The sequence below is a fragment of the Cyprinodon tularosa genome, unplaced genomic scaffold (assembly GCF_016077235.1).
Source record: "Cyprinodon tularosa strain WSP-4 unplaced genomic scaffold, ASM1607723v1 ctg428, whole genome shotgun sequence".
In the NCBI taxonomy this organism is placed as follows: Eukaryota; Metazoa; Chordata; class Actinopteri; order Cyprinodontiformes; family Cyprinodontidae; genus Cyprinodon; species Cyprinodon tularosa.
Genome location: NW_024039150.1, coordinates 835,001 through 855,558, shown reverse-complemented (window position 1 = coordinate 855,558; position 20,558 = coordinate 835,001). Strand labels below are relative to the sequence as shown.

Here is a 20,558-nt window from a genome sequence, read left to right as displayed (position 1 = left end):
ACGTACTTCTGTCAGTTAGCCGCTCTACCGCCCCCTTCTGGTTGGTCTAGTAGTGCAACTACAGGAACACAGCAACAGGATTCTCATCTCATCAGACATCAGCTCATTATTGTTTACCAACATTCCTATCAGTCAGCCTTTAGTAATGAAGGCTCGTTTCCATCTGACTGCCAGGTTGATGATTTCTATGAGGAATAAAACAGTGGGGCACATGATTTAAAAAAAATAATCTGAAAAAGGAAAAATAACTACATATTTTAGTTTTCCTCGTTTAGAAAGAAAGAAAGAAAGAAAGAAAGAGATGTTACCAGCACTGAACAGCAGGTGGCAGTATATCCATGGATGTCGGTCTCAGACAGAAGAAGAAGGGCAGTGGTATGAAGAAAATATAAAGGATATTTACAGTTTAAGAAAACATTATGAATCCAGCAACAGAATACGAAATTAAAAAACTAGAATTTGATGTAAAGTAATGTTGCTGCACAGTCATGTACAGTAGGTGGCGGTGTGCACCTTAAAGTTGCTAGTGATCCGCCATAATTGAAAAGAAGAAGAAGAAGCGCGGCGGAAGTGGTGGGGATGCGGTGGATGTTATGGAAGATGACAGCGGCCCCTGCTCGGTTCTCGCTCAGCCTCAGGTCAGCTCTTCCTCACGTACTTCAGTCAGTTCGGACAGGAGGTACCAGAGGGATCCGGACGGGACCTTCTAGCCGGATTAAGGCGGTTCCAGCAGGTAACCAGTGGGGGCTAGCTGAGCCTTAAACAGTCGGACCTTTCTCCTCTGCTGCTCTGATGTTAGACCCGCTTACGAAAGGAGGTCGGACATGGCCCCTGCTGCTTTCCGTCACTAGCTTAGCTAACTGAGACCAGGAGCGGAGAGTCTGTCTCACTATGTTGTCTTCCTTTCAAGGGAAGTTGGTGCGGAATGGAGACAGCAGAAAGACTGTGGTGAGCATCCTCCCACGCTGACTGATGCTCTGCGTGTTTGTTCTTCCCAGCGTGGTGCTGACACGCGTGTCTCTGTCCACTGATTCCAGATCTGTGTGGAGGGGAACATCGCCTGTGGAAAAACGACATGTTTGGAATATTTCAACAGAACCAGCAACATAGAGGTACCTGGAAGTCCCGTGGATCTGAGCCGGTTAATTTACTGCTAAACACTTCCTGCTTTGTTCCAGGTCCAGACGGAACCGGTCTCCAAATGGAGGGACGTCCGTGGAAACAATCCTCTGGTAATTAACGGCATCATCCGTCAATGCTGTTAGGTTATTTAAAGAGAAAAACAAATTTAACCAACTGGTCCTGGTCTCAGCATGTGGTATGGAAGCCTGTTAGGTCCACATTGTAACTGCTTTAATTTAGCCAAGGACATTGATTCTGAAAGGAAGATAAATCTGCCTAATATAGACCTACATGGTTGGAGGAGTCATTTGATTCAACATTACTGAGAGCAGAGAGAAAAAATTCAATCCATCCATCCATTTTCTGTCACGCTTTAGCCCTGCTGGTGCCTATCTCCGGCTGTATACGGGCGAGAGGCGGGGTACACCTGAGGGAGGAAGCCGGGGTACCCAGAGAGAACCCATGAATGCCCAGGGAGAATATGCAAACCCCATGTAGAAAGGGCCGGCAATCAAATCCGGAACCTTCTTGCTGCAAGGCAGCAGTGCTACCCATTGCACCACTGCGCGGCCTGTTTTTATAAAGTAAATTGGAAGAAAATGCATTAAAAAAAGTAATCCCAATTTATGCAAAAGTTTAACCAATATTATTAAAGTTTGTATTAAAGTTTGGTTTTCTATAATTACTCAGATTGTTTTTTATTGATAGGTTCTATTTTTGAAACCCGTTTGTTTTCAGTAACTGGAACAGATGACTCTCCATCGTTTATCTCTCATACGGTCCGGTTTCCTTGAGCTGACCGCCTTCCCTGTTGTCCTCTGCAGGCCCTGATGTACCAGGATCCACAGCGCTGGGCTATCACTCTGCAGACCTATGTTCAGCTCACCATGCTGGACAGACACCTGTCAGCCTCTGTGAGTGCAGCTGATCTAGGAGGACACCCTGACATGAGGACTAACCCCCCTCCAGGAGGTCTGATGGTTCTCTCTGGTTTCAGGCTGCTCCTGTCATGATGATGGAGAGGTCCATCTTCAGCGCCAAGCACATCTTTGTGGACAATCTCTTTCAGAGGTTCTCTTGTTTTTGTCTGAACCTAAAATCTAGAACTGACCCCAAATGACCATAAACAGTCAGTTAGTTCTAACATGGTTCTGTATTTCAGTGGGAAAATGCCGGAGGTGGACTATGCTGTTCTGAGCGAGTGGTTTGATTGGATCACCGCTAACGTTTCCCTCCCAGTTGACCTGATCGGTAAGAGCCTCCAGTTTGAAAACTAAAACCCTTTTAGTTGTGATTGGTAGAAACCAGGCTTCTATTTGCTAACTGAAACAGGTCAGTCTTTTAATTTTAGGGGTTTCCTCTAGTTTAGTTTTAAAAATAATTTCTTTAGATTCCAAAAAAGCCAGGTTGCCTTCAGTCTGCATTTGGTTCCAGTCTGTTCTGAGTCATGTTCTTCTCCTCTGGCTCCAGTTTACTTGCAGACGTCTCCTCTCACCTGCTATGAGAGGCTGAAGCAGAGGTGCAGAGAGGAGGAGAAGGTCATTCCTCTGGTGAGAAGTCGAGGTTATTTTCAGAGACGGCGCTGTTCATGTTCTGCTGCCTCATCAGGTTCCTCTGTGTTTGTCTGCCAGGAGTATCTGGAGTCCATCCATCAGCGCTACGAGGACTGGCTCATTAAAGGAAGCTCCTCTCCGGTTCCTGCTCCAGTTCTGGTGAGTGAAGGATCTACACGTCCACATTGGTCCCAGTGAAACCGCAGAAGGCAGAGATGGGGGGAAAAAACATATGCTGACCTGCCTTCCAGGTGATCCCTGCAGACCACGACCTCCAGAAGATGCTCCACAAGTATGAGGAGCACCGAGAGAGGATCCTTGCAACCAGCAGCTCCTGATGCTGCGACAAATGCTGCCTCACCTTCTCTGAAACCCAGATCTATTTATTGGTTCTAAACCCTAAGCTGCTTCATCATCAACCCATGAATTAGATTATTTTCTGCACTGGATGGTTTTGGACCAATCAGCATGGCTACTCTGTCCGTACCTTTGCTGAGCGCCTCGATTAATGATGTCTGAAAAATAGAAAAAGTCCATTTTAATCAGATTCATTCAGCGAGGAAACAAATCTACCGTTAAGAATTGAAGTCAATCCTGCCTAGAAATTAGTCGCTCGTCCTGTTTGATAGAGAGCAGTTTCCAATGTTATCTTTATGCGGTTTAAAGACGAGCCGTTATCAGTTCACCGATAAATCCCTTCAGTTTGGCCGTGGAATCGGGTATTTTATTGTTAAGCTTCCAGGTGAGAACTTACCTAACAGCTACTCCACCAGAGCTAAGAGCAACCTTATTCATTACTTTCCCTCAAGCTCCGAGTTTCATCTGACACAAGCTTCTCTGCAGAGTTAAAGGAATGTTTAGATTTGTTGATTTTTGTTCCAAAATGCTGCTTCACTCGAAAACCTCAACTAACTCTACAGGGACATTGGCTCCACAGTCATTAACAGACATTCTGTTCTGCTGAGAGCTAAAGATTCTTTTTCCAAAGTGTTTCTGTTGAAGTTAACCTGCTGTATTCTACCATTTTTGGGGGGCAGGTGGCTGAGTTTTATGAATTGCATCTTCTCACAGTTAAACTACAAGGATAGTAAAAAAAAAAAAAAAAAGAATGTTGTTCCTAAAACTGAGCCTTCCACAAAACGATGAAAGCAGAAATTTGGAAAAATAATCAAAACAGCAAACAGTATTGTTTGAATTTTTACTTACATTTTAGTCTAAAACATTTTTTCTTTCCATTTTTGAAATGTGTTGTTTTCAGTAATCTCTATGGAAAACCTCCCACTGACATTCCACCTCTGAAAACTGTTTTTTATTAATAAAATATCTTAAAAAGCAAAAAGAAAGTGATCCGTTCTCCATATCTGTCACCATGTTTGGGTTCTGCTTTATAACAAGTCCTAAGTTTGAATCGAGCAGCTGACTCCTGGCCAGATTCGTCGACCGATGATGTCATAGCGAGGATTGGAAGACTCCTTTTTATGCAGCTGACAAATCCTTTTTTCCAGCTTTGAAGGACAGGTCCGCTGTATCCTCTGTAGCCTTGGGTATCCCATGATTCATTGCGAGTCCAAGCAAGCGGGCTGCTCAGAGGGGAAAAAATGGTGCCAAACAGTGGTGAACATTGGAAGTGCAGTTTAATATTGTCATGTAGAGTCTAAGTTTAAGTGCATAATATTGCATACTGCGCATATGTGGCGCAGCTTTGAGTTCTATGCACGCAGCGCGTGATGTACGTCAGTCAGTGAAGCAGTCTGTACGTGCTACGTCATCAGTCGGTCGTGTCTGTGTTCAATAAACTATTTTTCGCTAGAAAATACTGTCGTCCAGCGAGCATTACTTGAGACGTAAACGCCACATGGTGTCAGAAGACAACTGGATTGGAGCTGTGTAACGTCGGACGTGAAAAAAAAACAAAAAAAAAACGAAGTGTGTATCGCCATGGCAAAGTTTAACCCACCGGAGCAGTTCGACTTCTCTAAGCCCGAAGCGTGGCCTGACTGGAAGCTACGATTCAGCAGGTACCGCATAGCTTCACTGCTTGCGGAGGAAGAGGAAAATGTGCAGGTAAATGCATTGATCTATTCCATGGGAGCGGAGGCAGAGCACATATTCAAGGCTTTCACGTTTACTAATGCAGCAGATGCTGACGTTTACGACATTGTAATGGCTAAATTCGACGAACATTTCATCCCGAAACGAAACGTGATTTATGAACGCGCCAAGTTCCTCTCAAGAGCTCAACAACCAGGCGAGAGCGTGGAAGCATTCGTAAGGCAACTGTATGAGCTAGCTGAAAACTGTGACTTTGGAGCACTGAAAGAGGAACAAATGCAGGACCTCATAGTGATTGGAATTCGGGAAAAACAAGTGTCACAAAGACTGCAAATGAAAAGTGATTTAACACTGAAGACTGCCATTGAAACAGCCAGGCATTGTGAGTTGATTAAGTTACAGAATACAGACAGGGGGCACGGCGCAGAGCACGTGGACAATGTAAAATCCGTGAGGAAAACCGAATATAAGAAATTCCACAACATGCCGAAGGGAAACAAAAAGACAAAACGAGGAGCATGCACGAGATGCGGGCGTAATCATACGGAGGCCAAGCAGTGCAGTGCAAAAGGCAAAAAGTGCATGAAGTGTAACAAAATTGGGCACTTTGCAGCTGTTTGTTACTCAAAAACTGTACAAGAGGTTACCGAAGCTGGTGATGATGAGACAGTGTTCCTGGGCTCAGTGGAGCTAAAACAAACGGATGCACCACTAGCAGAGGATGAGCCACCATGGCGCACCAGTCTAGATGTAGCAGATACGCCAGTGTCATTTAAAATTGATTCCGGAGCGGACACCTCAATTATGTCTGAAGCCACATACGAAACACTACGGAGCAAGCCCAAGCTCAGTGAAGTGAAGAACACCCTCCAGAGCCCAGGGGGTACGGTGGCCACACGGGGCCAGTTTTTAGCTAAATTAAAGGCTAATATCAGCGGGCAACTGCGAAATTGCTGCTTCAGAGTAATTGTAGTCAAAACAGATGGCGACAATCTCCTGAGCAGAACTGTGGCAACCAGACTGGGCCTAATTAAGCGCATAGATGAGATCAGCACATTCAGTGGCTTAGGGACACTGAAAGGAGCGCCAGTGAAAATCACACTTAAAGAAGGCGCAGAGCCATACAGCATTGCCACGCCACGGCGAGTACCAATTCTACTACTCCCCAGAGTCGAAGAGGAGTTAAAAAGAATGGAATCTATGGGCATAATAGAAAAGGTTACTGATCCGACTGAATGGTGCGCGCCTATGGTACCTGTCATGAAAAAGAACGGAAAAATAAGAATTTGCGTAGACCTGAAAAAGCTTAACAAAAATGTGAAACGTGAAAAGTTTATTTTACCTACCTTGGATGACATCATGCCCAAGCTAGCAAAGAGTACCGTGTTCTCCAGCTTAGACGCCGAGAGCGGGTTCTGGCAAATCCCTCTGGAGGAGGACAGTGCACGTCTAACCACCTTCATCACGCCCCTAGGCAGATACTGCTTTAAGCGGCTACCGTTTGGGATTACATCGGTGCCCGAGATCTTTCAGCGAAAGATGTCGGAACTACTGCAAGGGCATGAAGGGACAGTCGTGTACATGGACGACATTTTGGTCTGCGGAGAAACACAGGAAATTCACGACCAGAGGCTAAAGCGAGTAATGGAGACCATCACCGCTGCAGGTCTACGTTTAAACAAGGACAAATGCAGGCTTAGCCGACCGGAGCTGAACTTCCTGGGACAAGTCGTGACCAAGGATGGCATAGCCCCTAACCAAGAGAGGGTCAAAGCCATAACATCCATGGAACCAACGCAGAACGTGAGTGAGCTGAGACGGCTACTTGGTATGGTGAACTACTTAGGCCGTTACCTACCAAACCTCTCCACAGTGTTACAGCCGCTCAACGAGCTACTCAAGACTGAGCGGGATTGGTGCTGGGGCCCCCAGCAAGACAGAGCGTTCACCGAAGTGAAACGGCTGATCTCAACAGCACCAGTCTTGGAGTTCTTTGATCCGGCAAAGCCAACCGTCGTCTGTGCAGACGCAAGCAGTTATGGGCTCGGAGGAGTCCTCCTACAGAGCCATGATGGGGCCCTGAAACCTGTTGCGTTCTGTTCGCGTACGTTGACTGATGCCGAGAAGAGATACGATCAGATAGAAAAGGAGTGTCTCGCAGGAGTGTGGGCCTCTGAGCGTTTCTATCAGTATCTTTGCGGCTTAGAAAGATACAAGCTACTTACAGACCACAAGGCACTGGTGACTCTAATCAACTCGAAAGACCTCGACACCACACCAATTCGCTGTCAGCGCCTGCTTATCAGGTTAATGAAGTTTAACCCAGTCGCAGAATATGTTCCAGGCAAACACCTAGTCGTCGCAGACGCCCTATCTAGGCAGCCAATGGCGGAGACCGACCTAGGTGACCTAGAAGTGGAGGTGAAAGCGTACATGGACTCGGTGGAAGACGACCTGAGGGTGAGGAAGCCGATCATCCAGCAGATAAAGGACCAGACAAGAACGGATGCCGAGCTCCAGTGGGTCCTTAAGTATGTCCAAAAGGGGTGGCCGGAACACTCGAAGAGCGTAGCTGTCAGAGCAAGCGCCTACTTCAAAGACCGGGGCTCACTTAGTGAGGCCAATGGATTGCTGCGACGTGGTAAGCAGATTGTGATCCCTTGCAGTATGAGAGACTTTATGTTGCAGAGGATTCATGAGGGCCACCAAGGCCTTACCAAGTGCCGAGAACGGTACAACGGCGCTGTGTGGTGGCCGGGCATCGCCAGTGACGTGAAGAAGCTTGTGATGTCATGTAAGCATTGCAACATCAACAGACCGAGCCAAAGTAGAGAACCGTTGATCTCCACACCATTGCCAGACCTACCATGGCAGAAGCTCGCAGCAGACCTGTGCGAGTTCAAAGGTCGTCACTACTTGATCGTGATAGACTATTTTTCAGATGGCTCGAGATCCCAGACTTACCAAAGACAAACTCAGAAACCGTCATACAAAAGCTGAAAAGCATCTTCACACGCTACGGGATACCAGAGGAGCTTATGACAGATAACGGTCCTCAGTTCTCAGCCGAGCAGTTCAGAAACTTTACAGCTGAGTACGACTTCCAGCACGTTACTTCAAGCCCTCACTTCCCACAATCCAACGGCATGGCCGAACGAGCTGTGAAGACGGCGAAGTGGATTCTCAAACAAGATAACCCTCACCTAGCTCTCCTGAGTTATCGCTCAACACCAACAGAGCCGACTAGGCAAAGTCCAGCCAAGTTGCTAATGGGCCGAGAAATCCGCACAACGCTCCCCGTACTCAAAGAGAGCCTGCGGCCAATGTGGCCTAATCCAGAGACTGTCAAGGAAAATGACGCAAAAGCGAAACAGTCCTATGAGAAGTACTACAACCGCAGGTACTCCGCCAAGCCTCTACCACCACTCTCCATCGGCGATAAAGTCAGATTGAAGATCGACGGAGAAAAGGCTTGGACAACGGCAGCGACCATGCAGCGGCAGGAGGCTGCGCCGCGTTCCTTCACACTGGAGATGGAGAGAGGCGACACCCCACGACGGAACCGGCGCCACATCAGGCCGATCAACCAGGAGCTGTCATCACCACGACAGATGGATGTTCATCAGCCGACGGATCAAGATGGACAGCGTGAGCCAGCAGAGCAGGGCTTGACCACCGCCGACGCTCCTGCTGACATCCCTGGTTCTCCTAAACACCCTACGCCAGTCGTCACCAGGTTTGGTCGGATCGTTAAACCAAACCCCAGGTATGCCACTTAGTTGAGATAATGAACAAAAGGGCAGAATAAATCCCTTCTCATCTCAAGGAACTGTGGTAAGTCCACCCACACCCTTAGTTAACTGTTCTGAAAAAAAAAGACAAAGACAAAAAAAAAACAAAAAAAAAAACAGAAGAAACCTTATAAGAATGTGTTTTTTTTTTTGTTGGGCCTGTGGAAGGTTTTGTTTATTATATAATGGCTAAGGTGAAGTGGGTGTACAAGATTAAGCATACAGTTTAAAGTTCGGCTAACAGTTTATGTTTGTATAGTGAATGCCTACTATACTTGAAAGGGGGGGGGGAGATGTCATGTAGAGTCTAAGTTTAAGTGCATAATATTGCATACTGCGCATATGTGGCGCAGCTTTGAGTTCTATGCACGCAGCGCGTGATGTACGTCTGTCAGTGAAGCAGTCTGTAAGTGCTACGTCATCAGTCGGTCGTGTCTGTGTTCAATAAACTATTTTTCGCTAGAAAATACTGTCGTCCAGCGAGCGTTACTTGAGACGTAAACGCCACAAATATAATCCAAGTTTGACTAGTTCTGTCTAAATTAATTAAAATAGTTATCAAGTCAAATACGTGGTGGCTAATGTCTGTTTTATTGAAACGTTTTATGTGTCCCCGTGTAAATGGGTTTGGCTGCAATTTAATCTCAGCTTCCAGATATCACTCCAGTGTGGGGACTATAAATCCAACGGCACTGCTGCTGAAGCTCTTCAGAAATGTTATCAGCACTCAGAACATCAGTTCCTGCTTTAAGTGTCAACTGTAATGGTTGCTAGGCAACAGAGCATACATTGGTGAAAGCCAGAGAAAGCTGGATCTGTTTGGATCCATAGCCAAACCTTCCAGCCTCCTTGTTTTCATGGACTTGCAAGGACCCAGTCCAGGTAGGAGTCCTTGGAGGACGCGGCCTCTGAAATCAAACACAGCTGTGGGTGATGGTCACTCGGGAGGTCGGGGTTCTCCATTCTTCTCTCGTCTTCGGTAGGACTTCAGCTGCCTCGCCTGCTGTTGGCAGTCAGAGGGCTAAAGTACGGCAGTTTTTCCTCCGCGCCCAGAGCAGCTGTGGCTATAGTGCACCTCATGTGAATGGAGCAATGTGGCAGCTTAAATAATCCAGGGACCCTAGGGAGGTAAAATGTTTTTATTGTGAATATTATTTTGTCCTGGACAGGGCCACCTTTGGATCTAGTTAACCTTTTGTATCTCTGCTTCTGTCCCCTTGAACCCCAGTCGGCCCCTGCAGATGGCCGCTCACACTGAGCCTGGTTCCACTGTCTCTGGATGCGCGGTGTGAGGGATTGCTGAAGAGTCAACAAGTAAAAGCAGGACAAAGATCCAATCCCAAACGTACCCCTAAACCTTCCCTAAGCAGTAACCATCCATGTGCATGTGGCTGCAGTGGGCCCTCCACATTAAGGGCCGTCCCAAACCACGCAGCAGGTAGGCTGAGTGGACCATTCAGGCCTTAAATAATCTGGAATGTGGCAGCAGGTGTAACGTCAAACTAGTAGCAGAGGTCTGCTGGGATCCTGCATCTTCGTCACACTGACAAGAAACCTCTATGAAATAGTTTTATCTGACCGTATACATTTTTAAGAAAGGGGCAAATGCTTAATTTTATGTCACCTTGCGGCACAGCCAGACACATGGGGTGTCACTGTGTTGCCATAGCAACAACAGCCTTCCCTTTCCTCCAATTCTCATTTATACCCCCCTACCTTCAATCAAGGTGATTAATTTTAATATATTTAGACTCGGTTTGGGGTTTTCTATCAGGCGTTGAAGCAGCCATCAACCCCTATACTCAAAGTCAGTAAGTCCTCGGTCTCTGAAGAAAAGCCCACTCTGAAAAGTGGTTGCATTTACTCATCTTCGTCTTATATTCAGTTTTGTTTTGAAGAGCGTCAACCTTTAAGTCAGTGAAAAGCAGAAACAGTGCCCTTTAATTAGGTGGTTTGTATCTGGATGTCAGCAGGACCACCGGTCTTTAATCCCAATCTCAGTGCAGACCACCATAATAAACCATAATTAAAAAAAAAAAAAAGGTCCCTTTTATTGTGTCAATGACATCATTTTAGCAAAAAGTTACTGAAATAATGAAAGCCTCCTAGCATAAGACAATTAGCATGAAAATAAATGTTAATCTCAACGTTTCATTCTTCTCAAAGCCCAGATTGATCTAATTGGTCGGCTCCAGTGGCCTGAGAAAAAACGTCCCGTCATTCTGCTTTAACACCAAGCCAAAGTTTAGGAAAAGGAAACCAAGAGATGGATCAATATTTCAGGAAAAAAATTTCACTTTAGGCCTTAGACTTTCTTTGCCGATCCTCTTTCACCGTTTGTTCTCCTGGTTTTGTTCTTCCACACATGTTCCCGTCTCCGTTGGGCCAGTGGTTTTTCCCTTCACCTCTGTCGCTCCCTGTCCCATCCTCTCTGCTAGCTCCCTCAGCTGTTGCTCTTCATCAATCGAGCTGAAGGATGGAGACTCCGATGGATCAGCCGTCACATCATCTCTGGCTGTAGATTTAACAGGAAAATAAGTCGGTACTATTTCAGCTCCAGTTCGGACCAACAGATACAAACACTCTTTTATTCCCTCTGCTCTTCAGCTGCTAAACTCTACCAGGAAAAGCAGATAGCCATATGTTGCATGTATTCAGGCCTATGCTCTCACTTGCACATATTTATTTACTTTTTACATTTCTGTCTCTTTTATCCACCTTACTTTTATCTTTTTAAATATGTGTCTCTTGTACTTCTTTTATTTTTTATCTGTGATTTGTGAAATGTGAACGTGTGTGAAAGGTGTACTCCTACTGCACAAAAATTGCCCATAATGGGACAAAAAAACTGAACTGAACTCTTTGCCTTTTTTAATTTAGCGTTTGTCTGCAGTTGACCTAAAAGGTAAAAGGCAGCCTTCACTACCATCATATTCATTTGGCTTTGTTCAAAATGCTCATTTTTATATTGATACTTTGGTACTTGTGCCGACTTTGGTGGTAAAGAAATACCAGCATTTCCTAACAACCTGCCTGCTCGACCACTTTTAGTAACCTTTTTCAGGACCTCTTCTCCTTTTCAGTTCCTCTGTGACAGAAAAACACTGCAGAGGGCAGCCATTGAACTTCTTCCCCTCCCCACAGCGATGGTCTGGTTCACTACTGTACTCCTGTTACTGCCTGCAATCTAATTATTAGTTTAAATAACATTTCATTCATTATCTGTTAATTCATCTGTCTATGAGAGTTTCCCTGCTGGTTCTTAAATCGGATCACTGCTTCCATTGGGGAAAGGAGTTGACTTCACCTTTTGGTTGCCTAATTGGTTGGCAAAACCTCATTAGTTGCTTGAGACCTCATTGGTTGAACAACCCCTTATCGGTTGGCCAACCGAGGGCGTACACTGTGAGATATTTTCAATCCTTGTACGCAGCTACAGCTCACACTGTACGACGAAACCTCATGGGTTTAAACATTCACCGCTCACGATGTTTGTTCTCACACTGTGACGCTCTGATGCGATCTACCTGCTAACACTGTACGTCTAAAAACCACGTTGGATTCAGCTCCGCAGTGAGATGGCACTAAGCGGACTCGTCAATTTGGAAGCCAAGCGAGTAGAAGAGGAATATGAAGCTCACTAGAGTGAAACGCTCTGCCTTGGCAATTTTGTGCTGAAAGCCCTAAAAAGAAAAGGTGACGACGTATTTGGAAAAAGACATGGCTGAGCAAACGTGGCTACTACGGTCTGTCAGTTTGACAGAAAGAACTCCATTTCACTCGCACCCCCGCCATGCTTCTGTGTTTGCCTCTGAGAGAAAGAAGAATCCTCGTCTGCGCCTGTGCACAAAGCGATTTGCCCACAACGGCTAACTGAATTTCAAACATGTTTGATTTTCTCCAGACCTTACGATTCCTGAATCGAGGTGGTCGTTGGAGGCTGATCGCCCCTCTTTACCCCCCGTATACTATACGATGCACGATCAGGCTGAAAGTCAGCCCGATCGACAAATTCTCACACAACTGGAAAATCTGTCCAAAAAGGGCAAGAAATCGTAACCGGCTTAACACCTTATAGATAACCTCAACAAAAATGTAAACAACATTTTTGATTTTGCTCCCATTTCTTATGAGATTAACGCAAAGATCTAAAACTTTGCTGAGATAATCCATCCCACCTCACAGGTGTGGCATATCAAGATGCTGATTAGACACCACGATTAGTGCACAGATGTGCTTTAGACTGCCCACAATAAAAGGCCACTCTGAAATGTAGTTTGGTTCCACATTGTGGAACCCCCTGGGGCCTGCCAAGCTAACCCATTTCTCTTTCATAGTTAAATGCGTTTCTGAGTCATTCATTTTTCACCATAAATCTGAATGAAACTGCACTGTTCTGACCGCATTTAACATCTCTGCTTCAGAGTTTATTCACATTTATCTTCTGCTATTTTAAGGGACACTTTCAATGCATTAAGCCTTTTTCCTCAGACTTAGGTCTAAACCCCTCGTCCCCTTTTGTTTATTTCTGTTTATTTTCAGTAGTGTTTAGTGTCTGCGTAGTTATTAGATATAATACTTTGTGACTGTAGTTAATAAAGGTAGCATTGTATTTTAACTCTCATTCTTTTGTCTTTATTCTATGCAGTGAACGATATATCACTCAGGCTGGATTCACTTTTCTTTCAGTAGCATCTGAATGAACAGGGACATTTATTTGGTTGGTGATTAATAACTTTGCCGATAGCCATAGTCTCAATTACTAAATTGGTGAAAGACAACCCTTTATGGAAGAGACCAAAAACCCTGGTCAGTAAACAAATTACATTATTATTCAACTGATAATTGATTATCCCTTGATTTGAATGACATTTACATTTTCTATCATTTCCAGTTCTAGTTATTTAATACATTCATAATCTTCTGGTAATATTCTGGGTTATAGAGACTCTAAAACATGCCTTTAGCTGAAAGAGCAGGAAAATGTGCCAAAATTGTAAAAAAAAAAAAAAAAAATGTAAACATTTTGCATTTAAGCTAAGATATTACATTTCCTCTATCAACATGGTCTATCCAGAACACCACAATTGGAAAAGTATTTTAGTTTCACCTGGTTTGATTTCGTAAAAAGTCTTTAAAGAATCTTTGGCGATCCAATGATTAATCGATGAATCCAAAAAATAATCGATTTGCAAAATATTTGTTAGTTGCAGTCACGCCTCACACCGAGCATGCAAGCAGTAACAGTGGAGCTTCCTATAAAACAAAGGGTTTTCATGAAGATCTGAAACAACTATTTTTCTTACCTGATTTCTGCTTTCCATCAGACGCCTCTGTGAGGGGGGGCATCTTTCCTAGATCCAAGCTCGGCTCCACTTTGGGTCCTTTCCTCAGTGTGATATGAAGGGAAATGGCTTGAGGACCACTGAGGTGATCATCATCCAATCTGGATTCGTCAGAGTTCCTAAAGCTGGTTTCTGATGGGTCACTGACCCCCGCACTGGTTCTGTCCTTATAACCGTCACATCCAGTCAGTGCTTTATTCTCCATCAGCTTTGTTTTTAAATGCTCAGTGGTACCATCAGCTACACAGTCGGCCACAGCAGCTTTCTGAGGTTGCTCTGCGAGCAGAGGGCGACCCCTGAAGGCCAGGTCCGGGTACGTCCTCTGCAGATCCATAACCGAATGGTCCATGTTGCTGAGGCTATACCGGCGAGGCTTAGGCTGGGGGACTGAGGGAGGCCTGGCCTCTAAACGCAAAGCTTCCTGGAAGAAAGAAACCACATTTAGAGCAGGACAGTGTTTTGTGGCCATGCTGAAGCCCTTTTAGAACTTGAAAACCGTCAGGATAGAATATTTTCTTAGTTCCAGTCCTATCGATTTCTTATCGAAATCCTCCTTCTCAGCATCGTTGTCTCTCCTTTCCTCTAGTATCGCTTGCTTTTCTGAGGGATCTATCAACTTTACAGGCTGCTTTCCTCTCTGGAGAACATCTAACCATTCCTGCAGGATTAGCATTAGATCAGATCAGTCAGTTCTGGACCTACAAATATATTATATATATATTGCAGGCGTTGGTCAGTCCTTTATAAGATGACTTTGGTGTCTATAAATATGGTGCTATCCTGTTAAGGGAGTATTGTCCTTTAGCCGCTTTACCCCCGTGCAGCAGCTCAGCCATCAGAGCAACAATGCAAGGCTAGTTTCAGGTATGAACACAGAAGATCTGCAGCCATTTGGAAGGTCTGCATTTTTAACAAGGAGCAGATGGAGGCAGGATTTTATCTTCTGCTTCTGCTTTGACTAGATGGAGAGTTAAAACTCTGGTGAACTGACTCCACTCAGCCAACAGAGTCAAAGAAAGAATGGAGAAGAACCCTTAAAACCTGAATTGGGACATTGCACAGTTCAAGGACAATACACAGGAGCTGGACTGATCGCCATTTGTAGATCCACCAACCAGGCATAACATGACCATTTGAACACTTCTTCAGCCTGTGGTTCCCTGCATTGGCTGATACCTGTGCATCAGTGACCTCTTCATCACCCGTTAGCTGGACAGAGGTCAGGGCTTTCTAGCCTAAACCTCAGAGAGCCCAGAACAAGACCCTGTCAAGTTACAAATAGGAAGCAGTCGGCAAACAGGAAGAAGGCGGCGATAAACAAAAAGACAGATCAAACATTAAATCTTTGGATGAAGATGATGCATTCCTTACCAGTTTGTGGCAGGAATGCACCTGAAAGTTGTTTGCATACCAACAAACATAAAGGAACCACAGCATATAGTGCCCACGCCTTAAAACATTATACCAGAGTGTGTAGATTTGTTCTTAGAAATGTGGGATTTTTATGCATAATTTCAGATCACTGCACATCATTCCTGATTTTTCAGATCCCTGTGTGTGAATGCTGAATCCTAGCATAAAGGTGCAGTGCTGTAAAGTTGTATCTTGCATTTATAAATTCTAAATTTTCTCAAAGATGAAATATTTGTTGGCAGAAGAATCTAAAGACTGAAAACAAGAAATAAAAACAAATCTTTAAGTATTTCACATTTACTAACTTGTATTTAAAATTTCACAGACCAGAACTTTAATGTGATCATTTTGATTAATTCATTCAAAAGATTTTAATGTTTTAAAGTAAATGATGCAACTGATCAGTTTTTTATAAATACTAAAGTCACATTTTTTTTATTCACCATTTCCTGAACATGCGTAAATCTGATTCCCAAGAACCATGAGAAGCATTAGCACACCAGCAGTGCATCATGTCTTCAGACGTTCATTGGTTCTGGACTAAGTTGTCTTGTTTTTTTTTCTTTTTAAAGTTGTGTAGCTCTGAAATCCTTTTTATGAAAGTTATAATTTCAATCAGACAATCAGCAAAAACAAAAAAATTAGGGACAAAATAAAAGCATATAATGCAGACACTAAGCGATTACTTTTCACCCACTAGAACAGTGGTGGTTCTAGACCGAATATACCAGGGGGCCAGCTTGTTTTCATGGGGGAGCCAAAAAGAATGAAATAAAAAACAGGGCAAGGGATTCAAATATATTAAGATTGCTGCATGTGCAAGTGAAATGTCCATTCAGTTAGGTTTAATTAAAATTCTATTTCTTATTAGGTCAATATAGATTCATAATTTAGGAATTGTACATATGTTTGACTTAATTCAAGTTAAAATTACTGTTTTCTATTAAATCTGAATTAGAATAAATTTTTTTATTTGTTTTAAAACATTTAGCAGATGAAAACTGTGATCCTATCTTAATCCCACTGAAATGATCACCTTATTGTTTTTATAATATATAATTAGTCAAACAGAATTTGTAACAAAAAAAAAATGAAAAAGATCCAAAGGACCGATCAGTAACCATGTCTGTTTCAGCGCATATCATCATTAGAACTTCTTTGAGTATTATGTCTTCAGTACAGGGGCCAGGACATGATCTACAGGGGCAATGGCCCCCATTGGCCCCTAGAACATCCCATACACTAGAATGAGGAACACATGAAAAGTGGAGCGTTGCCGATCTGACCTGTGGTCCCAGTTGGTGCTCCACCAGTAGGTCCAGCAGATGAGAACATTCCACTCTGGCCAGCAGCAGTTCGAATCCCAGCAGCAAAGCTCGGTCCGCATCGGGACCAGCACTCAGTGTGAACTCACTGAAACACAGCGTTAAACTTTTTATTATTAACTAGATTTAAAACCCCTAAGAAAAGTGTAGTTGAGTAAAACAAGTCTAAGAACAACAGTGTCAATACTAAGAGGGTAAAGTTATTTTTGGAACAGAGTCCTCATAATATCTTGATCAAAGTATGGAATAGATATATTTTGTAGTATAAGCTTAGATCATTTTTTGTGACTTTGTTTTACAAACAGTATAGATTAGAGTGAAGAAATGTCTCTTCATAGATAAAATGGATCATTTCAATAACTACTTATTTTTCTGAAGACATTTGACAATAATGAATCCAAACAGAGCGAAGTTTCCCTTCATCAGCAGATATCAGGACCACTTTGCTAAATCCAGGAACATCCATCTAAGCTGGTTTCCCTTTCCTGATCAGCCACAACATCACAGCAGAGAAGAAAGCAACTGATATCTGACGATAAACGATTAAGTTTCCTGCGTTTTGTTTGACTGGAGACATTAGCAATGGATAACAGATCTACATGCCCAGTCTGGATGTCTCAAAAATTCAATCTGAACTTTTGTTCCTTCCAAATCTAATCCAATTTTTTTTCTTCTTAAAGTTTCATGATAAAAAATATATGACAAATGACATGAATTACTTTCAAAGACATATTTAAGGCTTCTGATATCACAAAGTGAACTAGTTCAACAGTTATGGGTATATACACATAACTCTTATGGGTTTGCAACAGAAATTGGTGAAGTGATGTTACTCTAAGCTATGGAAGCCCAAAGCGGACAAGGCTGGAAAAAGATCCCGATTCCCAAAAATTCAATTCTAATAAAAATCAATAAAATCAATTCATCTGTTTGAAGCAAAGCAGCTATTGTGATTAAATGAAACCTTAGACGAGGAGGAGCCTAAACCAAATGTTAAGAAAGAGACAATCAGGAACAAAGAGGAAGACGTGAGCAAACAAGGAGCTAGAAAGGTTGTAGCTAAAAGATGGGACTGATGTCCACCTGCTTTTTATTTATTAAGGACAGTCCCATCAAGTTTAAGAAAACTCTAAGCGAGTCCTGGTTTAAAAGCAGCAGCAAATAAAACACAGAGACTAAATGAAAAGAAGATCGGACTGGAGGTCAATGTGCTCCCCTTCATCATCTACAGCATTAAATCTACATTTTCAGCCGAAATGACTCTTTTTTATACTTCAGAAATTCATTTTATCATAAGAAATACCATTAGATAATAGAATGACTAATTAGATCATTAACTGTACCATTCAATAATTAAATATATACTGCATTAAACCATGGAATGATATTTAAGAAAATAAATTGATCAAACACTGAAAATAATTACTGAAAATAATTACTATATTTATGTACGCATTTTATAAATGCGTACATAAATATAAAGTAATTCTTTGTATTTTTAGGGGATCAGGGGTCTGTCACATCGGTATCACTGCCTGCAGTCTGAAGTTCTGCAGGGTTCTCACCTCTGCTCGGCGTCGCTGTTGGGCAGGTAGCCAATGGAGGCCAAGATGGCCTGAATGGTGGAACAGCTGAGAACCGGCAGCAGACAGTAAACAAAGGCTCCTGTAAACGTCTGGAAGAAAAACACAGACCTGTACAGTTAACAGCGTGGTAGAAAACAGTTTGAGCTCAACCAGAACCATCCAACCCTAACAGAATCAGTAGGGATCTGCTCTGCACTACACCCAACAGACAGAAAAAAAACTGTTTTAATATGATCCACCAGGCTGCCTTTAAAAAAAAAGAGCTGATCATATTCTTATGAAGTTCTGCAGAGTCAGGATGAGATTTCAGGGCCTCCTGCACTCTGACTGGATCAGAACCACAGAAACGGACCCTGAAATTGATTCCACAAAATGTAAATACAATAATCTATTTGGTGGAAAAGAGAAAGAATGAAGAATAGGAAGTAGAAATGATGGACAGTCTGGTTCAATGAATTTCACTTCAAGGTATCTCAGTAAATGGGGCTAACAGTTTAACCAACTGTTTGGATTTGATCCCAAAGTTCTATGGGGTGAGATTACTGTCAATAAAAAGTGTCTGAATCTGTAAATGTAGGTCAGTGTGTATAAATATAAGATTTGCATTTATTCCTTGTCAACTTCTACATACACATCTAATATGTGAAAAGTTTAGACATTAAGAATAAAATGTAAAATTTTGGAGCGAATATTAAATGTATGTGTGAGGTTTTTGATTTGCATTCATAGTATGGGTAAAGATAACTAACACAAACATTTGCATAGGTGTCTAAATGTGTCGATGTAGCTCAATAGAAATTAATGAATCAAATTCCTGAGAACGCCTTGCAGAGATAATGCTGTTATACTACACATTACACAAGAAGAAGAGGACGAAAACGAAACGTCAAACATTATACTTTGGCTGAAATGTTGTCGTCAGTGTCTGCGTATGACAGTAAATTAGGGCCATTCGAAGATGGAAAAAAAATGGAATGTAAATTTTTGAGTTTAAAGTGGCATATCAACAAGAATAAACACGCAAATTTACTATTAAAAACCCCAGAATTTACGAGATTATAAACATGCAAATTTAGAAGGACACAAGTAGGAAATCTACAAGAATAAAAAGTCAAATTTACAAGAATAAAAACATGAAAATTTACGAGATAATAAAGGTGCTAATTATTGTGTTCACTTTTACTTAAAACACTTCCATGAGGAAGCCATTGTCCAGTCTCCTTCCATTGCTAGAGCCTCCATTAATGATGCATGGGCATGAGCTTTATGTAGCCCGTTGTAAGAAAAATTATAATCGCACATTGTTCCGCAAATATACATGTTTAAATCCTGCAAATTTACTACTTTTTTACTCCTAAATTTGTTCCTTTTTCTTTTATATTTGTATGTTTGAATTTCGTAAATCTAGGGTGACCAGATTTGGGTTTCTGAGAAGGAGGGTACTTTTGGCAGAGAGCCATGAGCCGCCCATACTTAGCCGGTGAAGGGGGGCTGGGGACCAGTAAAACAGGCGGGGGGGAGCACAGGGCTGCAGGTGTCCAGGCTATTGGCTCCCTGTTTCGACTACGTGCCACACTGTAGTCGACCAAAATCTCAGACAATTTTGAAATTCCCCCCGGATATTTTTTTAGGTCTGAAAAGTAGGACATGCCCGGGAAAAGGAGAACGTCTGGTCAGCCTACATAAATCAGTGTGTTTTTACCCATTAATTTCTGTGTTTATTCTCGTAAAAACGCCACTTTAAACTCTAAAATTTTAATTTTTTTTTTTCATTTTTGAAATGCCCTAACACGCCATCATACACTTGCAATAACATCCAATAGTTTTCGTGTTTTCATCTTCTTGTTTCATGAGGTTAGTGAACACCTTTCAGGCGTTTTACTGCCACCAACTGGTGAGGAGTGAAACAGCTTTATCAGGGGTTATAGTTTGTACTCATAAACGGGCTCGGACTGGTAATCTGTCATAACAGGCATTTGCCCGGTGGGCAAAACCAGTCGCAACACTTAATCTCCGGCCCAAGCACCTACCTGTGACAGTGAATAACTCAAGGAGCTCAAGAAGTAATACAATGTTAACTACCTGAATGATGCATGCAGTATATATAGCCCTTTCTTGTCACGGTTGGCATATGGTTTAGTTTTCCATTTCTTCAAACTTTAAAATCATTGCAACTAACTAAATTATGATAAAACTAAAATGCTTCCATTAAACCAAACTACAATGTTCATGTTATATTTGGCAAATTTATGTTCGAACATTATGCACAAATATGTTGCTGTGCATGATGGGGTTTTGCATCTAAAGGCTAATGTTTCCTGTCTTACGCATTGTTGCTAGGTTGGGATGTTTCCCAAGCTGGCAGTTTAGG

At 42.8% G+C, this 20,558-nt stretch overlaps 2 protein-coding genes across 6 annotated transcripts in view; one reads left to right on the top strand and one right to left on the bottom strand.

The window, feature by feature from the left end:
- Nucleotides 1-373: 373 nt before the first annotated feature.
- On the top strand, nucleotides 374-3,619 carry tk2 (thymidine kinase 2). 2 transcript variants are annotated; one of them, XM_038299394.1, is made up of 10 exons: nucleotides 374-733; nucleotides 911-948; nucleotides 1,038-1,112; nucleotides 1,179-1,232; nucleotides 1,947-2,036; nucleotides 2,120-2,193; nucleotides 2,285-2,373; nucleotides 2,593-2,672; nucleotides 2,754-2,834; nucleotides 2,927-3,619. In XM_038299394.1, the coding sequence occupies exons 1-10, from the start codon at nucleotides 580-582 to the stop codon at nucleotides 3,011-3,013; spliced, it is 822 nt and encodes a 273-aa protein (XP_038155322.1). In that variant the 5' UTR covers nucleotides 374-579; the 3' UTR covers nucleotides 3,014-3,619. The 2 variants fall into 2 exon arrangements, with proteins under 2 accessions (XP_038155322.1, XP_038155324.1); XM_038299396.1 differs by lacking the exon at nucleotides 911-948 and having other exon boundaries at nucleotides 376-733; nucleotides 999-1,112.
- Nucleotides 3,620-10,457: 6,838 nt separating this feature from the next.
- Nucleotides 10,458-20,558, bottom strand: part of LOC119792653 — an 11,239-nt gene continuing 1,138 nt past the window's right edge. For all 4 annotated transcript variants that reach the window (XM_038299383.1, XM_038299382.1, XM_038299385.1 and 1 more), the window contains exons 3-6: nucleotides 18,167-18,276; nucleotides 16,563-16,689; nucleotides 13,825-14,284; nucleotides 10,458-11,033 (exon numbers count right to left, since the gene is read on the bottom strand). In XM_038299383.1, the coding sequence (XP_038155311.1) occupies nucleotides 10,849-11,033; nucleotides 13,825-14,284; nucleotides 16,563-16,689; nucleotides 18,167-18,276 (882 nt within the window). In that variant the 3' untranslated portion in view covers nucleotides 10,458-10,848. The remainder of the gene's footprint in view (nucleotides 11,034-13,824; nucleotides 14,285-16,562; nucleotides 16,690-18,166; nucleotides 18,277-20,558) is intronic.

Bases quoted from the DNA above. Each gene is read 5' to 3' on its own strand.
- tk2 (XM_038299394.1), top strand. From the start codon at position 580: ATGCGGTGGATGTTATGGAAGATGACAGCGGCCCCTGCTCGGTTCTCG. The intron at 734-910 runs GTAACCAGTGGG...CTTCCTTTCAAG, and splicing joins GATTAAGGCGGTTCCAGCAG to GGAAGTTGGTGCGGAATGGA. The intron at 2,194-2,284 runs GTTCTCTTGTTT...TCTGTATTTCAG, and splicing joins GTGGACAATCTCTTTCAGAG to TGGGAAAATGCCGGAGGTGG.